Here is a 14289-nt window from a genome sequence, read left to right as displayed (position 1 = left end):
AAAAGGCGCTTCCATGCGAATCTTGTAGAGGCGTCAAAAGACACTTCCATGCGAATGGAGTAGAGGCGTCCAAAGATGCTTGCATGAGGTAAAGGGTTAATTAAAATTTCAGGCTGTAAAATTGATATTCATGCAATAACAGCGCTGGGTGACCACAAGAAACTTGGGCGTGTCAAAAGTTTTTGCATCTTCTGTTTATCACAGATGTTTGATTAAGTTTTCAACCTGCAAAACTGATACTTGCAAGAGAATATCAGGGTGACACATGAAGTTGTGTATGTGGTCATCTTCTGTATATTCTTTTATCACAAGTATTCAGTGGAACCTTTCTTTTCACCATGTCTGTATGCATGTCATTATTACCCCTGAATCTGATACTCATAAACTTTGACACAAAACTTTAATGTTAACCACGATGATTATGTAGGTGAGACAGAAGTACTGGAATTCCTCACATATCAGTATATTACCTTTAGACCTATGAAAACATTAAATGTTCAATTGTGTACAGGAAATGCTTTAACGTTTTACACAATGAAGATCTAATCTTACTGCTAAAGCATGATGGGAATTCCTGGATATCAGTGTACAAAATCTAGATTCATAGCAATGTTGTCCTAAAGTTTCAACTTTGTGTACAAGACATCTGCTTTCAAAAACTTTAGCACAAAACCATTACACTGTTTATCATCATGCTTAAGTACACAAGACAGACAAGACTCCTGGGATATCAGCGCATAAGCTTTGAACCTAAAGTGTCATTGTCAAAGATTTTCATGTGAATGCAATCACTTAAGTGGACTTTTAAAACCTTTAATGCAAAACATTATTATTGTTGCTGCTGTTACCAGAATTAATGCAAAACTTTCACTTTGCTGATTCTGTTGCCAGAATTAATGCAAAATTTTCACATTACTGATGATGTTGCCAGAATTAATGCAAAACTTTCACATTGCTGATGCTGTTGCCAGAAACATGATTACAATATATCACCATGAGGTTTATACAGGGGAGACAAAATTCATTTAGCTTCTTATGCCACTTTACTACATTTACCTACATGTAATCTTATGACACCTTTCATTTATCTACATGTATTATTACATTACATCACACATTTACCTACATGTATTCTTATGACACCTTACATTTACCTACATGTAATCTTATGACACCTTTCATTTATCTACATGTATTATTACATCACATCACACATTTACCTACATGTATTCTTATGACACCTTACATTTACCTACATGTATTCTTATGACACCTTTCATTTATCTACATGTATTATTACATCACATCACACATTTACCTACATGTATTCTTATGACACCTTACATTTATCTACATGTATTATTACATCACATCACACATTTACCTACATGTATTCTTATGACACCTTACATTTACCTACATGTAATCTTATGACACCTTTCATTTATCTACATGTATTATTACATCACATCACACATTTACCTACATGTATTCTTATGACACCTTACATTTACCTACATGTATTCTTATGACACCTTTCATTTATCTACATGTATTATTACATCACATCACACATTTACCTACATGTATTCTTATGACACCTTACATTTATCTACATGTATTATTACATCACATCACACATTTACCTACATGTATTCTTATGACACCTTACATTTACTTACATGTATTCTTGACACCTTACATTTACCTACATGTATTCTTATGACACCTTACATTTACCTACATGTATTCTTATGACACCTTACATTTATCTACATGTATTATTACATCACATCACACATTTACCTACATGTATTCTTATGACACCTTTCATTTATCTACATGTATTATTACATCACATCACACATTTACCTACATGTATTCTTATGACACCTTACATTTACTTACATGTATTCTTATGACACCTTTCATTTATCTACATGTATTATTACATCACATCACACATTTACCTACATGTATTCTTATGACACCTTACATTTACTTACATGTATTCTTATGACACCTTACATTTACCTACATGTATTGTTATGACACCTTACATTTACCTACATGTATTGTTATGACAACTTACATTTACCTACATGTATTGTTATGACAACTTACATTTACCTACATGTATTCTTATAACACCTTACATTTGCGTACATGTATTCTTATAACACCTTACATTTATTTACATGTATTCTTATGACACCTTACATTTACCTACATGTATTCCTGTGACACATTACATTTACCTACATGTATTCCTATGACACCTTACATTTACCTACATGTATTCTTTTGATACCTTATATTAACCTATGTGCATTCTAATGAGATCTTACATTTACTACATGCGTTGCAAAAACTTACATTTACCTACATGTATTCTTATGACACATTACATTTACTTACATGTATTCTTGTGACACCTTAAATTTATCTAGATGTATTCTTGTGACACCTTACATTGACCAACATGCATTCTTATGACACCTTACATTTACCTTTATGTATTATTGTGACACATTACATTGACCAACATGCATTCTTATGACACCTTACATTTACCTATATGTATTATTGTGACATCTTACATTTACCTACATGTCTTTTTATCATCTGCAAAAGGTTAATAATCATAACTTATTTTAAGATTTAAATTTTGACAAATTTACTGGCAGAAAGCACAGAGATAAACACCTATTTGTTAAAGAAATTCCTCAATGATGGAAAAACAAATTCCACCAATGTGCACTGTAAATCATCAATCTCTGAAAAATAAAGTTTTGTTCACAAGGTGGTCACCCTAGTAAAGCCTTCATTACTGTCCTCAGATAATAAAATATGAGATTTGTTAATTCCTTTTTAATTGCTTGGGATATTTCAAACAGAAGTTGTTGAAACTAATATTTTGCAATGTTAATACATTAACCCCTAGTGACGACTTAACGGGGCAGGAGGTAGTAGCCTACTGCCGAGCTCTGTAGTGTCATGGTCATGCATGATACACTAAAGTGGGTGGTATTATAGAAAAGTAGACAGATGTAGCTCTACAATGATAACAAATAATCTGGAATATCTAGTTGCACTACAAAATACAGATAAAAAAAAGTAATTTTTTGGACCTGACTTTTTTCTACCCAAAACTGGCCCGTGGTCGGAATCCGATTCTGTGTCCGGATTTTAGACTTTTGGGTCTCAGATCTAAGGCAAACCGGTATGAACTACAAACAGACAGATGAGCCTTTGCAAGAAGTAGGATTGGATGGGCATTTGGAATAAAGAGTGGTCTCCATACAAAACTAATGAAATAATGGCTCCGTTTAGCAAAAAAAAACAAAAAAACAACAACAAAAAAACACAAAAAAACCCCAAAAAATTAAAAAATTAAATTTATTTTTTTAATCTTCTGCTCATGCGCAAGTCAAATGGCCAATGAAAAACGATGTTTCTAACACAACTAGGCAGTATGTGTTTCCACCTCAATTTTCAGGCCAAAATTACAAAAAGCTCCTGGGGTTAATGTGTTAAACTTCACAAACATGGGTTCTGAGATATTCCTGACACTTTATAAAAGATTTCACTGCCTCAAAGTTTTTAATTTGACCACAAGCATGCATTCTGAAATATTCCATACATTTTAATGGACTCCACTGCCTCAAAGTTTGTAATTTGACCACAAGCATGGGTTCTGAAATATTCCAGACACTTTAATGGATTTCACTGCCTCAGAGTTTGTAACCTGACCATGAGGCAGTGCATTACTTTGTTAGGTGTATTGCAAGATTTTCTTACCTGGAGGAGGGGGTGGGGGTGGAGGTGGAGGTACAGCAGATTGACTTGGTGTTTTTACAGGTGTTTTAGTGGATGTCATTTTCGCAGGTGTTTTAATTGTCTGCTTGGAAGAGTGTTTTCCGTCAGTGCCACTGCCAATTTCATTATTGTCCATATCTGAAACTTCAGCTGCCGTTGCTGCATCAAGCTCCTTCAAGGCAACTAGTGCATTCTGGTTGAATGAATCACCCGACATCAATAAGGATTTGGAGGCCAGGTTATGCTTGTCCACTTCAGATTCACTACTCTTGGAACCATGTGGTGCCAAGCCAAGGTTGTTTATTGTACCATTTCTCATGGGAATCTTGGCTGGCGTATCATGATGACTAGAATGAGCATTAATCACCATTTTGCTGTGACTTCTAATTGTGCTATGTGTACTTGAATCTGATTGCTGCCCACTTGCCAATGAAGAGCCTTCAGACTCGATGAATTTAACTTCTGTATTATCATGACCGATGGTGTGTTTCCCACTGCCTTTGACGTTGTGTGTTACTGGAATAACAGTAATGTATTTTTTGGCCTGCACATGTCCTTTCTCTAAATCTGTAAAAGAAAATTCAAGTGAATATTTTTACAATCAGAAAAATACCCAAACAAAAAGAAAGTTATCTGTGATCTTTAATATTTACCTTTTTTTTGACTCTCTATCAAGGCAAGGATTCCTTTTGAGGTAGGTTCAGCTTACCAACAAAGAATGGTATTGTTCAGTGAGAAAAAAGTGTCAAGTGTATCTAAATCTGGTGGTCCTAAATCTAGCATACCTAAATCTAGTGTGTCTAATTCTAGTGTACCTGTTTATTTTAACAAGTTTAGTATTAAAATACTAAATTCCATTATCCATTAGAAACACATACATGCTTATGATATCTTTTCTTAAATACTCTAATATTTTCAGCAGATTTTACATGTAGTGGAAGCTTGTTCCACAGAACTGTACCAGAGTATTGGAAGCTCTTTTTAAATTGCTCTGTTCTTGATTTTGGTGCTAGAAGGTTTTCATGTGATATTGATCTCAACTGGTATTGTGTTGAAAAAGGGCTGAATAAGTCCTGAAGATACTCTGGTGCAGTTCCATGTAGACATTTATAAAGAAGAACTGCCTTGTGAAAATCTATCCTGTCATATATTATGAATCATTTGAGTTCTGTAAAAATTACTTTTGAGGGATGATCAATAGATGCATCTAAAACTATGTATGCTGCTCATTTCTGAAGTTTATAAATCTTGTCAAGCTCAGATTTAGCACAGTTTCCCCATACATTTGAACAGTAACCCATTGTTAAAAGAATATATGACCTTCAGTAAGTTTTCATAGGTAAATATTTCTTGATTCTGCTAAGTAGGGCAATTTTGGAGGATAGTGTTTTACTAAACTTATCAATATGGTCATTCCATAAAAAAATTATTATCGACAGACATTTTCTAACTGATGATTATTTATTGCAAGAGATAGTTCTGGGTTCCCTGACTTGTGTAGTTTTTGTGATGTCCCCAAAATCATATATTTTGTTTTACCTTCATTAATTACCATCTTATTTTGTTGTGCCCAGTTTTGGACTCTAATAAGGTCTGAGTTTAATCTCATTTGGATACCTTCAGTATCAGAAATAGATGTATACAAGGTTGCACTGTTGGCAAACAAATCTGTATTTGAGGATAAAAAAAGATGACCCTATACTGAAGAGGAATGTATGTTTTGATTTTCCTCAGTAGCCAAAGATAAGAATTAACCTTTTTTGAAACCTGTTTAATGTGAATAGACCAAGTAAGATTGTTATCTATGAATACATCAAGAATTTTATCATGAGAGGTCATATTAAGACTCACACTGTCAAACAGAACCTGGAGTTTGTTGCTATCTAGCCTTGCTCATTTTTGTTGCGTTGTAACTAGTAGGGCTTTCGTTTTTCTGTAATTATGATCATACTGTTTTCCTTGCACCATACTTTAAGTCTGTTGAGAGAATCTTATTTTCAAGCAATGTTTTGGTTTTACCCATTTCAGACAGTGTAGAATCATCTGCATAGAGGTCAGTGGAAGAAACTGAAGTTCCTATCCTAAGAGGTAAGTCATTGATAAATAGAATGAATAACAGAGGTCCAAGGATAGAGCCCTGTGGTACTCCACAACTAGTATTTTTACTTTGAGAACGTTGACCATTTAAAGATATTTTTTGCACTCTATCGGTTAAGTAAGTAACCAGTTTCACTGCATCAATAGATTTTTAGTTTTTCAAGCAAGATTTCATGTCTACAAGATCAAAAGCTTTACATAAGTCAACCATAACAGTGTCTACCATTTCTCCTTTTCAAAGATACAAGTGCAGTTTCACAGGAGTGATTCTGGTGAAAGCCAGACTGATTATCATGAATAAGATCATAAGTGTTTAAATAGTTGAGAAAAGAATCATGTACATGTTTTTCTAATAATTTGGAGAGACAAGGAAGGATAGAGATGGGTCTGTAGTTATTTACATCATCTTTTGTTCTTGCTTTATGCAATGGCATAACTTTGGCAGTTTTCCATGTTTGTGGAATTTTTTAGACCTAATACTTTCATTGTAAATGAAAACTAAACTCTCTACAATTGCAAGTGCAGCTACCTTTAGTAGCCTTGGTCCAATAATATCAAGTCCTGTAGCTTTACAATCATCAATTTTTTAAATATATTTCAATACAATTACTGGACTCATTTCAGAAATTTCAAACTTTATATTGTTTGGTAGGTTTTTTTAGCACAAAAATGTTTGAGTTCCAGATGATCAGATGAAGTTCTAGGTTCTTTAAGTTTTTTTTCCAGCAATCTGAACAAAAAAGACTTTAAAAATACTTGAGATGTCAGTTGGATTATTGGTATAAATGCCCTCACGATTAAGGGATACAATTTCACTTGTACTCTTACATTTCCCTGCACCAAACTCTGTAAACACTTTCTAGATAGCTTTCGGGTTATTTTGGTTTTCATCCAGCACTTTTTTGTAGTGAGCTTGTTTGGTTTGACGTATTATTTTATTAACTTTATTCATCCAAACTATATTCAGCTTGATTTTCTACTGATTTTAGTTGGTCTCTTTTCTTTATTGCTTCTAAAATTTCTGGGGATATCCAGTCTAGCTGGTGGTCTTTCTTTATCCTGTGTGTTTTTAAAGGGGCACGTTTGTTCACTATAATGATGAACAGATCTGTCCAAGTATCTTAAACGTCATCAATATCTTCCAAGATCTGGACTGTATTCCATGGAACCTGTTTCAGATCTTCCAGGAATTTAACAGTATCAAAGTTTTGAAAAGATCAATAAGTAATGAATTTATGAATATTATTTTTTAAGCAAAAGTATCTGAGAAAAATGCAGGCCCTAAATTAAGTGATGATTAAAGATGGATGGACATACATCAGTAATCTATAAAATGGAATTACTTTCTACACTAGCAAGAAAAGAATTTAAAAAAAAATATGCTTCTTAGTAACCTGATTCAGCATTTCCCCTTTTAGAAAAGAGTTCCTTTGCTTCTTTAACAACTTTTCTTGTTTCTTCTAATTCTCTGATCAGAGCTAAGTCTGCTGTCGGCTTCACTGACCCTGTATAAAGCAAATTGCCACAAATTATCTGACTTTTACAATCTGTAGTTGCTCTTATCTAATATAAGCAGCATCAAAATAATAAATAAAATTCTATGTACAAGGTATCTACATTATTCATCTTCAACAATCTCAAGTTAGCTAACTTTTCCAATGGTTTTACCATATCTATATTATATACTTTGAATCATTGATATACCACAAGATGTATACATTTTCAGTATTAAAAAAATGAGGCTTGCCAAATTTCCTTTTCATTAAAACTTTAGACAAGTAGTATGTCAAACATACAGCATGTATACAATATATATATATATATATATATATATATATATATATATATATATATATATATATATATATATATATATATATATATATATTCATATCACATACAAATACACATATTTACAATTGATCAAAGACATTATTATGCTTTAATTAACACTGCTATGGACTATGAGATTGTTCTATCTTCTGCCTCCCTCTTTTTCCTTTCCATTGATCAGTTTGTAAATTTTATCATCATTGGATCAGACTTTGCCACATGACACAAGCGAAAATCTACTATGCACATCTATTCATGGATTTTTGCCCAGAGCTTGTGATGATGATCCAGAGAGAGAGAGAGAGGAAGGGAGGGAGGTGGTGTTTGTTGAGACTAAAAATAAGACTATGTTTTTTTTATTGTCCATCCTTATGTTCTCTGCTGGCTGACCAACCATCATAATGAGAGAGAAAGAAAGTGAGGGACAGTGGCATTCAGACATTTTAATATTTAAAAATACTCTTTTGAACCCTAATATTAGTCTAAAAAATGAACAGACCAAAGCATTCAATAGATTACACTATGGGTGTGACTCTTAACCAAGAAATTTACCATACAGTTTTACAAGCTATATTCCAAATTAGTATCATTGATATTGTCAACACTGTCAATAAATCCCATTTAAAGTGTACACATACCATGATGACCCAGGTTCTTGTAGGTTACTTGGTCCAAGTTCAAGTTCAATTGTTTCATCCAGCTCAAATTATTTTTCACCTTTTCTATCTCTAACTGCACAGATTTCCACAAATGTATGCATCTTGTGCATTAGAGAGACATAAAAGGGAAAGCTGATGGGATTTGAATGAAATTTTTAACCATGTTTAATTCATTTAGAAAATAAGAATTATTAATATTAATTTTATTTTCTTATGTCAATAATAATTGCAAATTCATCAATGATTAAAAATTATAGAAGCAATAATCTACTTTTGAAACCATGTTTATAGATATGTATTCATGCACCATGGGCAGATCACTATTTGATGCACGAACAGTACTGGTATATAAATTGCTTTATACCAACACTTTAAAAGTCATGTTATTATATATATATATATATATATATATATATATATATATATATATAACTGAAAATAAAGTATACACATTTTCTTAATAGGTGACTTATTTTATGCCACATCAGCAGATAATCCTTTTGTTCTTTACACAGTTCTTGTCCCAATTTTTACATTATGAAGAAAGGCCAAGTCAATAATATGTTTATACGCTAGTTATAACCCTTATATCTCAAAATTTACTGCTTCATTTACCTTATGCATACTGTTTAGTTAACAAAATAAGTATCATAGTAGAAATGAATATTAAAATAATAACCACTTTTTACTAAAAAAAATTTGTATGTCTTGTTTATGGGCAGAAAATTTATAGGTATAATATAAAAATCCATATTCCAAGTTTTACCAGAATTGGATCTAAATTATGGATTCCAGACTGGCAACAGGCCAAGTCAATCAGATGCAAGATAACTTCATTAATATCTGTGGATCTTGCTAACTACTGAATTCGTCCAAGAGCTTGACAATATACATTTAATCTTGACAATATAAGCATATATATTTGATCAAAACTGGATAAAAAATAGGGACTGCATAACTGAAACAAGGTTGGCCAATCAGATGCAAAAATCATCTCATTAATATCATACTTGCAGTCTGTGTTACAAAAAAGTCATTATTTTATGCATCTTTAGTAACAAAACAATGCACGTGAAAACAGGAGCAGAAATATAAGAATTTTTATTACAGTCAACATTATAAGGGGCAATAACTCTGATAAACACTGATGCAAAATATGGACATTGTCAAGCAGCACACCAAATTTTGTTGAAATCAAATAATAATCAAAGGATTTTGCTGTGTAGGAGAGCTGGTGGGTCTAACAATCACAGGTAACAACTGTGCTACACAATAACACACAATCAATCTCAGCCAAGGTCTCATTAATAACAAGCAGCATGCCAAATCTGAATGAAATCTAATTGTTCAGAAACAAAAGTGGGTGGTGTCACAATCAGAAGGAATAACTCTGTTGAAAGGCAAAACAGGATGCTGACAAACAAAATCAGCCAAGGTCTCAAAAAGATAATCCAGATGCACACCCAATCTGGCTGAAATCCAACAATAATTAATTGAGTTATTTTTCTGAAACATTAATGTGATGGATGGATGTAAGAAAGGACTCATGGAAGGATGGACCGATATGCTCAATTTAATAATCCCTGTTTCCTATGAAAAAACCCAATGAGATTTCTGAACATTATGTCTTCTTGTTTAATTGTATGTGCTACTTTTACTACTGATTGTAAAATTCCAATTTTCACCCAGCCTCTCTAATTCTATCAATCATGTTATCAATAGATTTACAATTTTATTTTATGTCTGCATTGTTACAATGCTAAAAATAAACAGGGAATTTTCTCTTAACCTGCCATATTACTAGTTATTGAAAAACAACAACAGAGTACCAGGTCTACACTTACTTACCATGTCCCGGTTTTAGCTTCATTTTCCTTGCTCCAGTCTTTGAAAACAGAGCATGTTCATCATCTGATGATGATACGTTGCTCTGAAAAGAAAAAGCAAATTATTTAATAAGCACAAACTCTGTCTATTTATCATGCTAATTAGATCTTTTGTATCACATCAAGTCAAGGAGTTGAATAAAAATAATTAAAAGACTTGCACAATTCTGTCTGCATAAAAGCTAGTGGTCACAGTAATGTAACAAAGTCAACTCATTTCAATTGATCAATCGAGCACCTTTTTCTTCTTCTAAATTATAATAAAAGTAACAACATTAAAAATTTAACCAGTAGCCTATCCAAATCATTTGCAGATGAGATCAAGGGAACCGCATGAAAAAGCACACTGGTACTCTGCACTCAAGTTTTACCAAATGGTTTATTTGGAGAATCCAGATCCAAAATTTGTAGTGAACTTAAATTTCCTGAAATTGGCACTCAGAGATTTTCTCTGGAATGACTAGAATTTTTAGGATTTTTTTTACTGATAGAAAAATACAAAACAGAGTCTTGATGTTGTTGCTCTCAAAATAACTCTTTATCTTTTTTGAAGAAAAGAATCTCATTTTGTTCTGGATCGACGATAACACTATAATGTAACTACATTCAAACAAAAAATACAGTGATGTAATACACAATGTTTTGCTGGTCCACATGTGATGTGCCTTTAAACCTCTTGCAGTAATGTTTTAATTATCTTTTAAAGTGTGTTTACCTTGAAAGCAAAGAAAATATAAACAGAGAAGCAAGCAAGTTCATCATAAAAAGGCTATTTATTAAGAACTATTCCCAATACAGTTATAAAATGAGTATTCAACCATTTAACCCCTTCCACACTCTCTCTCTCTCTACTCACTGTTGACATCCATCCCTTTCTTAATTTGTCAGAGGCACCTCGGTAACTAGTGCCTTCAATTATGAAGCGGTCTGTTTTTGGACCTTGTAGTGCATGAGTTATTGAGGGAGAGGTGTACAAGGAATTGCCTCCATATTCGAGACAAAATGGTTAAAATACACAATTTTAGTGTTGGACAAGGTGTCCGTAATAAAGAGTGTATTCTCTTAACATGAGCCTCTCAAGTGTATTACAAGGACAGACAAAAATACTGAAAGCATCCAAATGTTTATTTCTAAGGATCATCATCTATATCTAAAGCACTGCCTTACCTCTACCGATCTTCTCTGAGTAATTGGTAAGGTGGCTGTAAGAAAAGAAAACAAATGATTTCTTCATTAACATGGGAAAACTGTAATAACTACAAATATTTGAAAAGAGAATCAGGAATTATGTTGCTTTACTGCCGGTGTTCCAAAAATAAGATAGCATTTCAACTGGGACTCATTTAAAACTTACATTTCTCTTCTCCCATGAGCTACTAGCCCAAGGGACCTGTTGACTTTTGAACGTAGTACTTGAAATGTGTCCATACAACATGGATACCCTGCCCACATGGTGTAATTGATGGGTAAGATCCAAGTCAAACAAACCATGTCCATCAGAAAATGGTGAAAAATAAAATATGTTTTCATAATCCAAACAAATCGTTTCATTAAAAAAGATTGGGGTGGGAGCAGGGGTCATCAAGTTTCATACATCATTAAGAATATCAATATGACATTTAGATACTGTAGGTAAAGATACCCAAACAAACACATACACATACAAGATTCAGTGTGTAGCATTCTAGTGTTGAATTTTTCAAAAAAAGAAGTGTTCAGGTAGTGCTGTGAGCTGCAGCCAGCGCTACAACCATTTTTAAGGGCTGATATGGCACCAGTGAAGGAATATGATTTTAGAATTTACAAACATAAAACTATATAATGGCTCTTCTCTGACATTTTTGTCAAAAATAACAGTCATGGTGGCCCAATAGTTTTGAAAATTGTTACATCATTCAGAGACAGTATAAAAGTTGAAACAAATAAGAAAATATTGATATATTTAGTTGTAACAGAAAATGTGCAATTGTTTGGTTTTGGAATTGCCGTTGCTTTAGTTTTACTATCATCTGCTACCTATCAAACTATTAATTAATAAAATGATTTTTTTCCATCAGAAAACTCTACATTAGAATTCTCCCAACAACAGTTATTTAAGCCAATCCACTGTTTTAAAAAGGATTCATTTTTGACAGCATGCATGCAGACTACGTTAAAAAAACAAAAATACTTGATGGGCATTTCTGGTAAAGTCAAATTTTGTATATGCTCAGGTCCCAAACATGTTTTGGAGGATGATAATCAAGCTTAGACATTGTTCTAAGTAATTTTCTTTATCTTGATTAGAGCCACATTTTGTTTTAAAGATTTGATATATGTCATAGCACAATTGAAAACTGTTAAACAGCAAATGGTGTTAGTGGCTGATTATCATCATGTCTATGTCTAGCAGCGGTTCCCAACCTGTGGGTTGCTGACCCCTGGTGGCTATGAGATTATTCCAAGGAAACCTAATATACAGAGACAATGTGGGGTCCATAACATTTTTTTAAGCTAAGAATGGGTCCTCATTGAAAAGGTTGGAAACCAATGGTGGACCCTGTGACAATCATTCAGCTACAAGTTTTTTCTTCCATATGCTGGGCTGATGGTGACAGAAAACAAATATCTTTACTTAAATAAGAAGCTGATCATTGAAATTTACAGCCTTATTGTTCATTAAAGAATCAAGCTACCCTTCTCTTCCCCCACCCACATCGATTAACCAGCTGACTACCTTGTGTAGTCCTTAAGCACTTAGGCAGTCCGTTTCAAGCATAGTCTGTGACACCTGTATTGATTACCCAACAAAGAAAACTTAATCACCTTTGAATTTCACTTCATTAAGGTGTTTCATGACACTTTAATTCATAAACAATCATAGATAATTTGATATAATGACATCTGATATAGCCTATTTCTATATTTTTTGAAGGCATGTTTCCATCTCTGAGTGATAGCATCTAAAATTGCATAATACTGAGAAAAAAATTACAAGGAAAATATATTTTTCTTGATAAAATCTAAAATGGAACAAACCAACATTTTCATACATAACTTCACTCCATGTTCATGCCATGTATCGAAGATGATCATTTTAGTTTGAACTTTACTATTTTAACTGAACCATGGGTCATGTACAGAAATATTATCTTCAGTTGTAGGGTTGCTTGCCACTAGAGAAGACAATACTGAAAGACATTTTTCCAGAAAGGATTATATTTATTTGTTATATGATGTAGTCCAATAATAGGTTAGTACATCTGGAATTTGATTAAAATGAGATCTCCACTGTCCTATGTGAAGATCTGACAGCGACTGCTTAGGAGTAATTTTTTGGTGACCTATGTTATTACCTTAAACTAATTTTATCAGCCAATCAGTTGAAGTCTTACATCTTTGCATTTGGTAGACTGAGCAGTATGACTAAGAACATCAATGTGTGCCAAACGATTTTATTCACTTTCAGATTTCCAAAAGCTGCAATTCAATTAGCTAATTCAATGATCACCAGAACATGACCCCTGAGCAGTTGCTGTCAGATTTTCATGTATGAGAGTGGAGATCTGATTTTAATAAGATTGGCACATCCATTCCACATATCTCAAATTGAAACTTATTGAAGAAATTGTATTTCATGGGTCAAATCTTACTGGATCAGAGATTGTCTTTAAACATGATATTTTTAAAGTTTTCTCAAAGGAGATTATATGCAGCATTTGTAGGATAGAAGTCTCCCAGCATGTTGGGGATACAATGCATATACCATCTTCTTCAAGGGCATATCCAGGAAATCTACCACTCCAATCTGCCACTCCGATCTACCACTCCAATCTGTATCTTGGGACCTCTCTAAAGTCCTCTCCTGCTGAACCATCCTATGATGAACCCTATGGATTGTATGGGTGGACACAATAATAGTATAGTGTACTGCTACAATTTTTCACTTCTATACGCATTCATAACCTTGTTGCATACCCATCCCTCATCGCATATCCCATTCCACCATGATGCTT

General features: G+C 33.2%; 1 protein-coding gene across 1 annotated transcript in view; it reads right to left on the bottom strand.

Moving 5' to 3' along the window:
• The window catches only part of LOC149806093 (delphilin-like), a 147312-nt gene that overhangs the window by 57281 nt on the left and 75742 nt on the right, over positions 1-14289 (bottom strand). Inside the window, exons 13-16 of the mRNA XM_089950970.1 lie at positions 11462-11496; positions 10257-10338; positions 7311-7421; positions 3802-4386 (exon numbers count right to left, since the gene is read on the bottom strand). Coding sequence (XP_089807096.1) covers positions 3802-4386; positions 7311-7421; positions 10257-10338; positions 11462-11496 — 813 coding nt within the window. The remainder of the gene's footprint in view (positions 1-3801; positions 4387-7310; positions 7422-10256; positions 10339-11461; positions 11497-14289) is intronic.

The sequence above is a fragment of the Sinohyriopsis cumingii genome, chromosome 2, assembly GCF_028554795.1.
Source record: "Sinohyriopsis cumingii isolate HCF-2022 chromosome 2, ASM2855479v2, whole genome shotgun sequence".
Classification (NCBI taxonomy): Eukaryota; Metazoa; Mollusca; class Bivalvia; order Unionida; family Unionidae; genus Sinohyriopsis; species Sinohyriopsis cumingii.
The sequence above is the reverse complement of the archived record's forward strand: the minus strand, read 5'-3'. Positions and strand labels throughout refer to the sequence as shown.